Source organism: Diuraphis noxia, unplaced genomic scaffold, assembly GCF_037042655.1.
Source record: "Diuraphis noxia isolate RWA-SAM2 unplaced genomic scaffold, SU_Dnox_SAM2 contig0006, whole genome shotgun sequence".
Classification (NCBI taxonomy): domain Eukaryota; kingdom Metazoa; phylum Arthropoda; class Insecta; order Hemiptera; family Aphididae; genus Diuraphis; species Diuraphis noxia.
Window position 1 is genome coordinate 337,349 of NW_028301716.1, and position 14,565 is coordinate 351,913.

The following is a 14,565-nucleotide window of genomic DNA, read 5'->3' on the forward strand; positions in this document are numbered from 1 at the left end:
AAAGGAGGGTGTGAATTGATAAGATGCACTTCGACACCTATGATGTCAATTTTACAGTGGGTAAATCTGTTTCTGGTAGCGATATCTAAAGGAATTAGTTTGGATTTGAAGGAGTTATGGACAGCAATAGCTACACCACCATAGCCATCAGAGCGGTCAGATCTATAGATTTTGAACTGTGGCATTGTAAGGGCACGTGAAGGTAAAAGCCAGGTTTCAGAGAGAAGTGCAATTGAGCATTTATGATCGGATAAGAGGTGTTGTAAGGATGGGAGACGTGCAGGGAGACTTCTCACATTCCACTGAATAATGTTAGTATAATTGTTTGAGATATTCTGGTTTTTATATTTTTGTAAAAAAGCCATGGTAATTTTAAATTATTTTGTTATTGTAATATGTTAGTTATTGAGTCAATATATTTAGTATTTTCTTAACTGTGGTGAGGACATTTGGTGTATAATACAAGACTAATCAGAAGTGAAATTAGAATCTGGAATATTAAGGAGTGAATTTAGAGAAGATTCAATTAGGGACTGAAGAGAGGCGGGTGAGAAAGGGGAAAATAGGGAGGGGGAATTTATAAGAGATTCAGAAAGCTTAAGAGAAAGAGAATGGATCCAAGATAGATCAACAGAGTTATTGTCTTCGGTAAGGCTTTGATTAGGGAGATTGGTTAAACAGCAACCATTAGGTGAAGAAAAATTAGGTTCAACTGGTAAATTTAATTTGTCTTTATTAATCGGGGAGCGAGATTTTTGCTTTGTCTTCCTAGAATTGAAATAATGATGGTGATTATTTAGCTTGGGGAAGTTTTCTTCCTCTAGGGAGATATTTGGTTTTAATATTTCAGAAATTGGAGGCTGGCTCTTAACAATATCGGAAAAAGAAAAAGCAGTAGTGTAACAATTATTTTTTTTAAAAATTAAGGCATCCTTATAGGAAATATTTTCGGTGGCCATGATGTGTTTAATTTCTTTTTGAGTGGTCCATTCACGGCAACTACGATCAGTGGCTAAGTGAGGTTGCTTACAGAAGAGACATATAGGATCAGTGGCTTGAGCGCGTGGGCATAAATCAACCGAATGATTGTTTTCACCGCAGTGACTGCACCTGGGACAGCTACGACAATATTTTTGTGTATGTCCAAAACGTAGACAACGATTGCATTGAACGGGAGACCGGACACTGGGCTTGACATCAAAAATCATATTAAATACAGAGATTATGGATGGTATTTTCGAAGCGACGAATTTAAGTTCAACTATACGGGTTTGAACGATTTTATCATCTTTTTTAATACTGATGCGTTTGAATGCATCAATTTTGACTGAAGATCGGACGCCTTCGAAAAATTCAGCTTCTGAGACTGCAGTGTCTAATTTTATTATTCCGTAAGAAAAAATTAGCGTAGAAGGTATAATTGCATTAAAGTTATTCTCCTTTAAGATGTTTGAATTCAAGCAGCAATTACCATTAAAAATTGTGTCGAAAGAAATTTTTATTTTTTTTGAACCCGCAGGTTTAATATTAGTAATACCAGAGAAATTGTTAGAGAAAAATTTAGCGGCCTTAATAGGATGCCAGTTTCCTAAATTTATATTAGCGTCCGTACTTTCAACAAGAATGGTTATAGGCCCGATATAATCTGGCGCAAACGACTTTTGTAATAAGTTGATATGTTTATTAGTGTTGGACATATCGTTGTTGGTAGTGAAGGTAGATTGAATAGAAGTAGCATTGAGTGAAGAAGACGTAGAACCAGTATCGAACTCATTAGAACGATCATTAACGATCACTTCCATATCGATAGCCGTAGACCCAGGCGTAATTGCGGTTTGTGTAGATAAAGAGCTATAATTAAATGCGGAGCTAGATATATCTAGAGTCGGCGGGTTGTCAATAATTTGTTGAAAACTTGGTGAAATTGGACAAGAAGTATTTTTGATTGGCTTACCATCCCTGCCGACTATCTGGTAACCGGGGCCGGCAGTGTTTTTGACTTGTTGATTTTTAAGCTTTTTTGAAATCTGATTTTGGCCGGCACGATTTGTGCCGCCCGATGACGACGGCATAACCAACGCACAACTAAAATAAGAGCGATAATACGCAGCGAGATAAGATAAGTAGCACGACACAAGAAAACACGTCTTAACGCTAAGACTGCGAGGAGACAACTGCAGTGAGATGTTAAAAAAAAAAAAAAAAAAAATGTAAAACCAATTTAACACGAAATCGGCATCAAAACAAAGGCATACACGACGGTCAACCAACACTTCACTAAGACTACTAAATATTAACATTCGCAGCTACAAGAGAATTCAATCTACACAATACAACGAAGGAGACGAATGAAATAGTAAACTCAGCAGTAACATCCACACTTTTGTAATTTTTTTTTACGCCGTCTAGCGATCTCTTCTATTTTTTCCTCATCACCCTGCATCCTTTCATAAAAAAATTAATAATAATACATATATATATATATAATATACACCTACCTTATAATGTTGAAAACCGCTCGATAGACAAAACCAAATAATCATTGTGTGAACACCACAACCAAGAAGATGAAAAAGAGAGATACAACAATTAAAATTATAATATTAAATATAACAAATCTCTGATAACAATCAACATAAAGCAATCACATATTATATAAATGGACAAAAAAATCGAATTCTGGTCACAACAGTTATAGGAGGTTTTGAAATATTATAATTTTACCCTATCCCAAAAATTTTCCTCTCAAAATATATATATATATGTTATTCCTATTTACCTTTCCACACTCTAAACACTAAATAATACAACTAGTAATTTTTTTAAAATTTAATATTATAATTGTATACATTACATTGCATAGTTTTAAATTTAAAATATGAGGACATATTTTTTTTATAACATAAGGGAGTGTTGTATAATGTATATGGCATGTGCCAATTAATAATAGGTTTATTACTTCTCTTAGCTAAATATTTAAATTACGTAATATTAGGCCAATGAAGCAAATGAGCTGAGGCAGCTCATTGTAAAATAATATTTAAGGACGTAAGCACCACAGTAGGGGGACAGTACGGGTTTCGAGTGAGAGGCGAGATATTGGTAAGCGGTTGATAGAGGCCCGTATATTTTTGTGTGTTTGTGTTATGTTTTAATAAAGTTATTCAAATAGTATTATTTGTTCATCAATTATTTCGTGTACCATAGAGAAATAGGTATACTATAGACAGCTAGGTATACTACAGTTATTAAAGTAGAAATATTGAATAGGTATCTTAATTTGTATATACACCAGTTATGAACTTTTGGTTCATAAGACATACATTCAATATCTCATTGATATTCAACAATTTTCTATAGTGCTATTTAAGATATTCTACCGATATTAATATAAAAAAATAAATATAAATAGAATGTTTATTAAATATCCCTTTGTTATATGGGATATAGCAAAAATAGTACATTGATATATATTCGATATTCAGTCTAAATACATTTTTGTATATTTGTTAGTTGATATACATAAAATATTTTAGCGATAACTCAAAATTAATATACGTTTTTCTATATTTATATGATAGCTTCACTACATCAAGATTTTGATATCAAAATAATGATCTGTGCGGAATGTATATAAGATATTTTCTGCATGATATTTGCCATACATCTAATAATTAATGTTTATTTGATATCTAAAAATATTTATCATAAATAACACATTCATGGTATATCTTATTAATATCAGATAAAATATATCAAAAATATGATTTGTTAACAACATCCGTCGGATATTTTGTTAATGATATATACAGGATATATTGTTACTGATAATTAATTTATATCTGAAAATGGGGTATCATAAATAAAATATCCATAGTATATCTCATTAATATCAGATAAAATATATCAAAAATCTGATTTGCTAACAACATTCATCGGATATTTTGTTAATGATAATTATTTTATATTTATATCTGAAAAAGGGTACCATAATTATATATTATTAAATAATATATTAATATATCTACAGTATATTATATATTTAATATTGGAAATAATATAACGAAAAACAGATTTGTGAACAATAATATAATAATCTTCTTCAGTTTTATAGGCCATTAAGGCCCATCATTGCTCCACACAGCCTCCTCTATTCCTATATCATTTTTCAATTCTTTCGGGTTCTCAACCCCAAGTATCCTGAAATTCTGGTTAGGCTCATATTATCTATCCACCTTTTCTTCGGCCTGCCCAATGGTCTCTTATTGTCTTCCAATTTCCAGTTAAGCACATCCTTTATTATGCCATTCGATCTCCATACGTGACCAAGCCAGCTCATTTTCCTGTCTTTAAGTGTTTGTATAATGTCCTCTTCTCACAACAGGTCTTTAATTTCTTTATTGGATCTCATTCCCTCAAAAATATTATTGTTTTTTGTAATGGGTGTTTTTACTCTAAAATGATTCTGTGTAAATGCGTTTTGTTTTGTTGCACGTGGTCCAGAGAGAGAAAACAAAATAGTGCGCTGACATCCTCTTGACGCGGTCCCGCGTAATAGTCGTTTGAATTCAAACGGCCTTTGCGCGGAAACCCGCGCCGTCTATTCTCTCTGTCAACCGCCAATCGACGACGGCCGACACCGACACGCGATAAGCGTGCCTGGAAATGTCGACCGCCGGTACCGCGAACCGGCTTGTAGTAAGTTAGTTCCACGGCCGCGTTTTGAGTGACAACTACCGCACCATCACCGTCCCCACGCGTACCGTCTCTCGTATTATTATATCTGTGATTTGTTTTTTGCTACCGACAATATTACAATAAATTATACACCACCGCACTTCTGCGACTTTAAACAAAAAGTGTTTTTTTTTCCTTTGGTGTAAAACCGATCCACCGCATACATATTTGTGGTATCCGTCCAGGACCGCCACAAAAATTGGCTCCCCGTACAGGAATCACCGGTAAGTAAACACTGTTTATCTTAACTTACCCCATACTACCCCCATTACATTTCCCTGTTGTGCAACTCGCGGAAAAATCCCCGACCCCATACGACGCAAACGTGGTTTGTAGGCGGTAACGGAAAAACCCGGCATTACGTAACATAACCACAAAGCACGTAACAACCGACCGACCACGCCGCCCGACTTACGGACGCACCGATCTCAGCGCGCGCGACACCGTAAACACACGGAGTAGGATAGGTAGGAACGCTAGAGCGCGACAAAGTCACACACGGAGTAGGATAGGTAGGAACGCTAGAGCGCGACAAAGTCACACAACCACCGCCAAGCACCACCACCCGCAACGTCATCCGCGAGCACCCGGGACGGAAATACGAATAACCGGATAACCGCCGCCGCCGCCGCTTAGAGCAACTGCCGCCGCATTCGTAGTCGCGATAGTCGACCGGACAGCGCACACACGCGCAACCGCGACATACGCTGCGAAAACCGGTCAGTGTAATCACCCCGGCACGCACAACGACAACAGACCCACTGACCTACATTCGTACGGAAATAGCACCGATAAGCGGTCAACAGCACAACAACAATCGCTGTATAGTGTGTTTACTATTTTCCCCATCAACAACACCGGAAACACAGCCGGACGAGATGTCGGGAAAATATTTCAACGAATTGACCGTAGCGGAGCTGCGTTATGAATGCAAACAACGCGGGGTACCGGAAGGGGGCGCGAAAGACGCCCTCGAAATCCGACTGACCCAGCATTTCGCGGACATGAATCTGCAGGCCAACTCCATCCGGTTTCAGCCGATGGAGACCATGAGGTCGGCCGGAAGTGACTCGGACACGAGTCAGACACACCACGTCGGACCAACCGAGACCACAGCGGACGACCACACGGACACCCACCAGCCGCAGAGGATCACCAACACGCCGCCCACACAAAACAACCAACAAGCCACGGACTCAATAAGAAGGGCCCGCGGCATACTGCAGGAGGCGCAGCAATCGACAACGACACCGACGCGTGCAGACAGTTTGGAGTCGCGACTGGCCATGCTCGAGAGCTGCATGATGCGTTTTGGTGACGACCAGCGTCGCATAGCAGAGACGATGCGACGTTTGGAGATGGGCATGTCTCAACAAACACCGGAACGACAACCGGAGGTACCACCACCGTCCCGCCACCACAGCACGATGTTATCAGGACAACACCGGAAAACACCTATAAAACAATAAAATCAATGGCTGGTAATATAAAATGTTAACTACAAATAATTAAAAATCTTACAATTAGCTTTTGAAAAAAATTGTCTGATTTCATTTTGTCTTCCATATAAATGATTCCATTTATATCGGATATTGGCCAATTTGATACAAAATAATCTTTTTCAAAATTATTCTCATCAGCTGCAGCTTGCTGAGGTCTACTAAATTGATAGTTATTAAACAATTCAAATAGTTCTTCCTGCCTATTAGATACCTTGGATAGTTCCACTTTTAAAAAAGCCAAATAGTTTATAATAGTTTTTTGAAATTCTGTTAAAAAAAACAAAATATATTTGAAAAATAACTGTTCAAACACCGGCACTGTTTCGGCGCGGTACCATTACACCGTGTCGTTCACAGGTCCGTGTGGTGCCAGTCTGGCCATTTTCTTCGCCTCTCCCTCCAACCGGTCACGCTGTGTCCGTGCCGCCGGCCGTGGATTTTGCAAGCGCGTGGCCGGCACCGCGCGTGTACCGACGTTGTCGTTGCCTAACCGTCGGTCGACGCCTTTTTGCGTTGCCGTGCTTTGTTCTTTTAAAGTTTGTATAGTGTGCGACGAGCGTTTCACGTTTGTGTGCCGCCACTACCTCGTGTGCCGCCGTCAATTTATTCGTGTTCCGCTAATAGTAATTTTGCGCGCCGCCACTTTCCGTGTGCCGCCACTACTATCGTGTGCCGCCACTACCACGTGTGCCGCCACTACCACGTGTGCCGCCACTACCATCGTGTGCCGCCACTACCTCGTGTGCCGCCACTACCTCGTGTGCCGCCGTCAATTTATCCTTGTGCCGCTAATAGTAATTTCGTGTGCCGCCACCAATTCGATCGTGTGCCGCCATTGCGTGAGCTTGCCGCTGATCCTCACTGCGCGCCGCCCGTTCACCCGTGCGCTGACGACACTATAGTCCGCGTGCCGCCGCACGTCGTTACTCGCATTACAAAGCCGAGGGTTGGAGTCGATCCGGAGGAGTTTCATTTTCATCAACGGACCAGGTCAATTCTTAATAATTTATGTGTTGATATTTGTGTATTCATTTGTATTTATTCATATTTATTGTAAGATTGGGGCGCCCTCCTTTTATCATATATATAATATTATATATTGTCTTAAGTGTATACAATATATTCATTTGGCGTAAATCCGCCGTTCATAATTGTTGAAGTTAGACATAATTCCTTGCTACATTTTATTTTGTTAGGTTATGTTTTTCTATGTTCTTATATGATGTACATTGTACCTATTGATCTTAATGTAATTTTGTTCGTTACATTTTTTACTACGACTTACGGTTGTCTTATTATGTTTTAATTAATTAAACTATTGAAGTGATTTAAAGGCGATATGTTTTCCTTATTTATTTATTTTATAATTCAATAGGTTATGGGCCCAGTCACCCTATTCTGGTTATTCGTTATATAAAATAAAATAAAAAGGAAACCACGTGGGTTCGTACGTGTTCGGTTGTTGTTAAAGTTGTTGCAAAGTTTCATATTTGAAATGGAAGAGGACAAATACAAAGTGCCGTTGTTCAATGGGAAGAATTTTTCGAATTGGAAATTTCGAATGGAAATATTACTTGAAGAACAGGAACTTTTGGATTTCGTCACGGAAGAACCAACAACAGATAAAGGTAAAAAGAGACAACTGAAATGTAAGTCTTTAATTATTCAGAGAATTGCTGATAGTCATTTGGAATACGTGAAAGACAAAAAGTCGGCAAAAGAAATTTGGGACACTTTAAAAGAAACTTTTGAAAAGAAAGGTGTTGCTGGTCGTCTTCATTTAATAAGAAAATTGTTGACTATGAAATATGATGAAAGAGATTCATTAGAATCACATTTTCTACTTTTTGAAAATCGTTTACGTGAGCTTCAAGGATCCGGACAGCAAATGGATAAATCATTTGTAATAAGCATGTTGTTGTTGACATTACCTCATTCATATTGTCGCCGCCGCGACAACGCGCCATAGTACCAACGACCACACACACACAATCACCTGTTTTGTCATATTATTGTTGTATTTACGTATATTTTATTTGTGTCCCGTGTGAATTATTCAATTATGTAATATGTAGATTAAATGTTATCGCTCGCCGCCGCCGCGCCGGCTACGTGAATATTTAACACGGCCGCCGTGAATCTGTCTTCCACCGTACGTTCGTGAGTAAAGACCAACGCGCGTGTTAATATTAACTCATATAATATAATATTATTTTTTTATTATATAAATTTATTACAATTATTATTATATTCTCTCGTGCCGTACGTAGTCGCGTTAACACGGCGTATGCCAAAATATTGTTATATTATATTATATTTCCTCTCTAAATAGGGAAAATTGTGTTTTTTACTATAATCATTGGCGCCAGAAGGGCCTACTTATTCTGTTGTTATATAAATTAAATTATTATACCTCTGTGCTGGCGTGAATCGCCAATTTTATTACCTTTGTGTGTTAACACCTTTTGCGTGTTTTTATTTTTATATTATTATTTATGTAGCTAGGCAGCGGCTGGCCAGCAGTGCACCGACAACCTGTGAGTTTTATTTATATTATTATTTATGCTATAATACATATTATTTAGTTGTTAGGCCAAAAGGGCCATCTATTTATTATTAGTATTTGTTGAGTCATAAGGGCCGTACATTATTTTGTGTTATTATTATTATATTTATTTCTGCCATAAGGGCTATATATATATTATATTTAGTATATTTGTCGTATTTGTTTGGTCATAAGGGCCACGCATTATTTTCATATACACAATCTTTTATATTATTATATTTTGTTGAGCCAGAAGGGCTAATTTTCATATTATTTTGTTGTGCCATAAGGGTCAAGTAAAACTTACATTTTTATACTTGTTCGTTTTATACGAGCTAATAGCTCAAATAGCAGCTTCTTATATTATTATATTTTGTTGAGCCAAAAGGGCTAAGATATACCTATTATATCTTAATATTATTTACCTTGTTCGGCCATAAGGGCTTCGATTTATTGATTATTATATTATTATTTGTGTTGCTGTGATTTTATTTATATTATATTGTGTTTTATTAAATTGTGTATTATACAGCAACTCATACTACCTAAACCGTGTTACCATTTTTTATTATTATTATTTATTTGTAAACACACATTACACACCTACACATATACACGCTTAGAGACAAATACACATAACACACAACACACATTACGTAGCTCGACAGTATTTGCCCGGCGGCGTATTTACATATCCCACTTGATTTGAGCACCATAGTGCTAAATTCAGGTACGATTTGGAAACCAATAAATTAAATACATTCCCTACTGGTATTCAGCACTCTTATTTTATTGTCAATAATCTTTTAACTACATTATAAACTTAATAAGTATTTTACTGAAAATTTTCAATGAGTTACTTTAGAACAATGATAACTGATTTAAGAAAAAAAAATTGTTCACAAATTGTTACTTTTATTAGGTACCTAGGTATATTTTAACAGTATTTGATTGTCAAACATTATTTTTTCTTCTTCTTTATTTGTGTTTATGTATAGGTAACTAATAACAGTAATAACTATTGTATAATATTTTAGTAATCTAATTACTTAATGCTATTTTAATTATTCATAAGTATTTAGTACAGCAATGGTTTGAAATAAATAAATTCAAACAAAATTAATTATTATTATTATAGTTGAATTATTAGGTTTTGTTATTGAAATTAATAGTTTATTTTAAAAAGATATTTATGGGTTAACTTAATAAGTTAAAAAGAATTAAATATATTTACTTTTATTTTTTCTAATATATATATATATATAACAATATAATTGAAGTACTCGTTTTCTGAAAACTACTGTTACATGCTTCATTGCCTTCGTTCATAGAGCTTATAAATTCAGATCTTGCTTCAGTTAAATTCAATTGTTCTTGTATAATATGATCCTCATGTTCTTTATTCATTTTATTAAAAAAGCTGTGATCAAATTCTTCACCTACAGCTAGTATCCCAAGTTGAATTCGATCTGAAGTAGTTAAAACTGGACAATTTACTGTTGAATAACCATTTAAATGCACAGCACAAATGTGTTTGCAAAATGACCCACATTGACCTGCTGGACAATCACAAAACTCATAATCATCTTTTATGAAAACCGTATATTTATAGTTGCTATCTACTGAAGATGTTACATTAAATGATTTTTCATCAATTTGAGATACCATAAGATCATGTGCCTTGGTGCAAAATGATTTGTATAGTAGTTCTGGTTTTGAAACTCTATATGAAGAAAATGTAATCAAACGTCTCTTATGATAATTTTCTAAAACATCAAAAACAAAATCAACTAAGGCAGCAGCATTAAACGCTTTGCATCGTTCTAACACAATATCTTTGAATATCCTAATGGATGCTTCTGCTATGTTGTTAGTATTATGTCCATGAATTTGTAAGTTTTTTCGGTAACAAACTGCCCATTCTTCCATTCTACTTTTTAATTTACTCATATGATTTGCAAATAATCTGTTGTCGTTGTCACACAATTCATTCATTGTATTATTAGCATTTTCTTCACTATACTCAAATACAATATTTCTAAATTTTACCATTAAACTTTGTCTTTCATTTTTTTCAACGCCGTGCTTACTTTCACATAGCCATCGCCATAAGGCTTGGCACAAATGAAACGCACAAAGTAGTAATGTTGACTTTGGAAAAACTATTTTCAGTGCTTGACGTTCAGCTATACTGTCATCAGTCATAAAAACCAAAGGCTGTTGTTCTCCACAAAATGCTATTTCACCCAAACATTTTTTTAATAAATTAAATGCTTGTATATAACTTTCCGATGTTGAATATTTATGGATAACCACTCCAAGAGGAATACCACCAACTTTGGACACACCAAAAAAGAAAGTAACACATGATCCTCCTTGATCACAAGATCCGCTTGAATCAACGAAAACTATATTTTTTGAGAATGGCATAGTATGTGCTCTAAGCATCAAAGGTGTTACAATAGCTATGCATAAAGGGTTTTCTTCAATATCTAATCTGCCTCCAGCTTCCAAATACAATTGCTTTTTGTCATTCAGTACAGTAATAAGTCCTTTATCAGAACGGTCTCCATAATTTAGTGCTCTGTAATAATTGTTTTTTATTTTTATTAGTTATTATGATTATTTGAGAAAACCTACAAGTATAGGATACAAGGGCAAACCCACAACTTTTTTGGGAGGAAAAAATGAAATAATTTTTAGGTAGTTATGCAGAATAATAATAAAAATTTACCTCCAGTTGTCATAAAGCTTATACACCTGCCTTTCAGTTGGGTTATTATGAGCATCAGCCAATATTTTAATACATTCCATACTATTAGATGCATTGGCTGTAAGTTTGACTTCATGATAATTTTTAGATACTGAGGGGGTCATACCATCTGAAAAGTAGTTGCTAAATTCTTTTGAAACATCTTCAGTCACCCTCAAGTAACTGAAAGCCTCGGCATTATGTATTTTGTGACTATGTACATATGAAATCTAAAAAATAATGTTGTATGTAAAACAAAGTTGGTAAATTGATTTACAGTTGGCATTAATTGTTAAAAAAACATGTATCAGATCCTAAATAATATAAGTTATTGTTTAAAGAGAAATAGTAAGAAAGTTCATGATTAAATTAGAAGTTATGCATAAATTAATTTTACTTAATTAATAAAAACAATTTTAAATACCTACTATAATTAAATTAAATTGTGTATTAAATTATAATATTTTCTAATATTTATTAGAAAAAATAAAAAACCACTGTTAATTTCAAAAATAAACCTATTAATGCAACAAAAATTAATTTTGTTTGAATTTATTGAATTCAAACCATTGCTATAGTTACGAATAATTAAAATAACATTAGGTAATAAGATTTATAAAATATTATATAAGTAACAGTTATTGGTTACCTATACATAAACACAATTAAAGAAGAAAAAATAAATAATAATGTTTAGCAATCAAATTACTGTTAAAATATATCTACCTACCTAATAAAAGTAAAAATATGTGAATACATTTTTTTTTCTTAAATCAGTCATCATTATTCTAAAGTAACTCATTAAATATATTTTAATATTTATATTCATATTTGTCAAATCTAACTAACCCAACATTAAGATTATATTATAGGTAAAAAAATAAAAATGGAAAACAACAGTGTAGGTACCTACCTAAGCTGTAAGCATTGCACTATAAAAACAAGAAAGCACATAGCCCATAAGTAACACATTGACACTTACTTTTATTTCAGTATTTAATCCTTGTCTTATATATTTATCTTTTTTTCTTGTATCGACAGTATCTTTCTTCACAATCATTTTGATGATAGCATTGCAATTCATATTTCTTAGTCGAGTTCTGTTGCTATTACTTAAATTCAATAAAGTTTTATTTCTCGAAGAGTGTTGACACACATAGTCTTTGCGATACAAATATCTTTGTTTCTTTGGATAAGTAGATTTAACAATCCAATTCGTTTTAGTTTCTAGAGAATATTTCTGAATCCATTCATCACAAGAAATACTATAAGATTCATGACTGTACTCCAGTTTGGTTTTCAAAAATATTTCAGAAACTGTTTTACTTATAACCTGACAGTAATTGTCAAATTGAAAATTTGCCATCTTGTAAATTACTTATTAAGCATATAAATTTATAATGAAGTTAAAAATTAAAAACTTAAAACAGTAAAATAATGATTAGTTAAAAGATTATTTTTGTTTGTAATGGTCGAGCCCTAATAGTAAATACTAAAGGCTAATAAAAAAAAAAAAGATTATTGATAACATGATAACATTATGAAAATGCATGAAAATATATGTATAAAATATTTGTATGACCGTGCTAAAAATAGATTTATTCAAACAAAATATGATAATTCATTGATAAAGATATTATAAACATGATAACATTATGATTTATGATATAAACGAAAAAGAAAAGATGCTTGACAATAAATATTGATGAAAATACTCCAAACGCAAAAACTCATTAAATATATTTAATTTTTCAGTATTTTGTTTATAACCATATAATGTAACTTACCCAACCTCATATATCTATGATATACCTATTTATTTTATTATTATACAATGATGATATAACCTATTGTTATATATATATATATATTAGAAAAAATAAAAGTAAATATATTTAATTCTTTTTAACTTATTAAGTTAACCCATAAATATCTTTTTAAAATAAACTATTAATTTCAATAACAAAACCTAATAATTCAACTATAATAATAATAATTAATTTTGTTTGAATTTATTTATTTCAAACCATTGCTGTACTAAATACTTATGAATAATTAAAATAGCATTAAGTAATTAGATTACTAAAATATTATACAATAGTTATTACTGTTATTAGTTACCTATACATAAACACAAATAAAGAAGAAGAAAAAATAATGTTTGACAATCAAATACTGTTAAAATATACCTAGGTACCTAATAAAAGTAACAATTTGTGAACATTTTTTTTTTCTTAAATCAGTTATCATTGTTCTAAAGTAACTCATTGAAAATTTTCAGTAAAATACTTATTAAGTTTATAATGTAGTTAAAAGATTATTGACAATAAAATAAGAGTGCTGAATACCAGTAGGGAATGTATTTAATTTATTGGTTTCCAAATCGTACCTGAATTTAGCACTATGGTGCTCAAATCAAGTGGGATATGTAAATACGCTGCCCGGCGATCCCGACCACTGCTGTTCGAGCTATTGCACCACTACACACCCAGCTATTCCTCGTATATTCAAGATCTAGGTGTTAGTGGCAACTTTTAGGTGTTCGGCGTTCGCGTATTATTTTTATATGCTGCCGGCCCGTACACATATGATAGCATAGTTATTGCATTGGAAACTATGAGTGATGATAAACAAACTTTAAATTTTGTTAAGAGTAAACTATTGGATATAGAACTTCAGCGCACAGATAATAACAAAAAGGTTAAGGAAATATCTGGAGCAGCTTTTTCTGGAAATGCAAATAAATATCCAAGTAAGAAACCAGTTTTTCAATTCAAATGCTACAACTGTGGGCGAATAGGTCATAAACGTTCTGATTGTCGTGTGAAGATACAAAAGCCTAAGGCACAACAGAAAACGAGTAAGGCAAATCATACTCAGGAAATTAGTGTTGAAACAGAAGAAGTCGCCTTCCATACTCAAGTTGCAGCCAATAAGAATGGGAACTTTTCAACTTCAAATACAATATGTTGGTACTTGGACTCTGGAGCATCGGACCACATGGTGAATAGTAAGAAATATTTTACAGA

At 33.8% G+C, this 14,565-nt stretch overlaps 1 protein-coding gene across 1 annotated transcript; it reads right to left on the bottom strand.

Annotated features, from left to right (window-relative positions):
- Window positions 1-215: 215 nt before the first annotated feature.
- Window positions 216-1,323, bottom strand: LOC149054433 (uncharacterized). Its single transcript, XM_089230094.1, has one exon. It carries the CDS (start codon window positions 1,206-1,208, stop codon window positions 468-470), a length of 741 nt encoding a protein of 246 aa, XP_089086220.1. The 5' UTR covers window positions 1,209-1,323; the 3' UTR covers window positions 216-467.
- Window positions 1,324-14,565: the final 13,242 nt, after the last annotated feature.

Excerpts from the sequence above, each read along its gene's own strand:
- LOC149054433 (XM_089230094.1), bottom strand. The coding sequence starts at position 1,208 with ATGATTTTTGATGTCAAGCCCAGTGTCCGGTCTCCCGTTCAATGCAAT.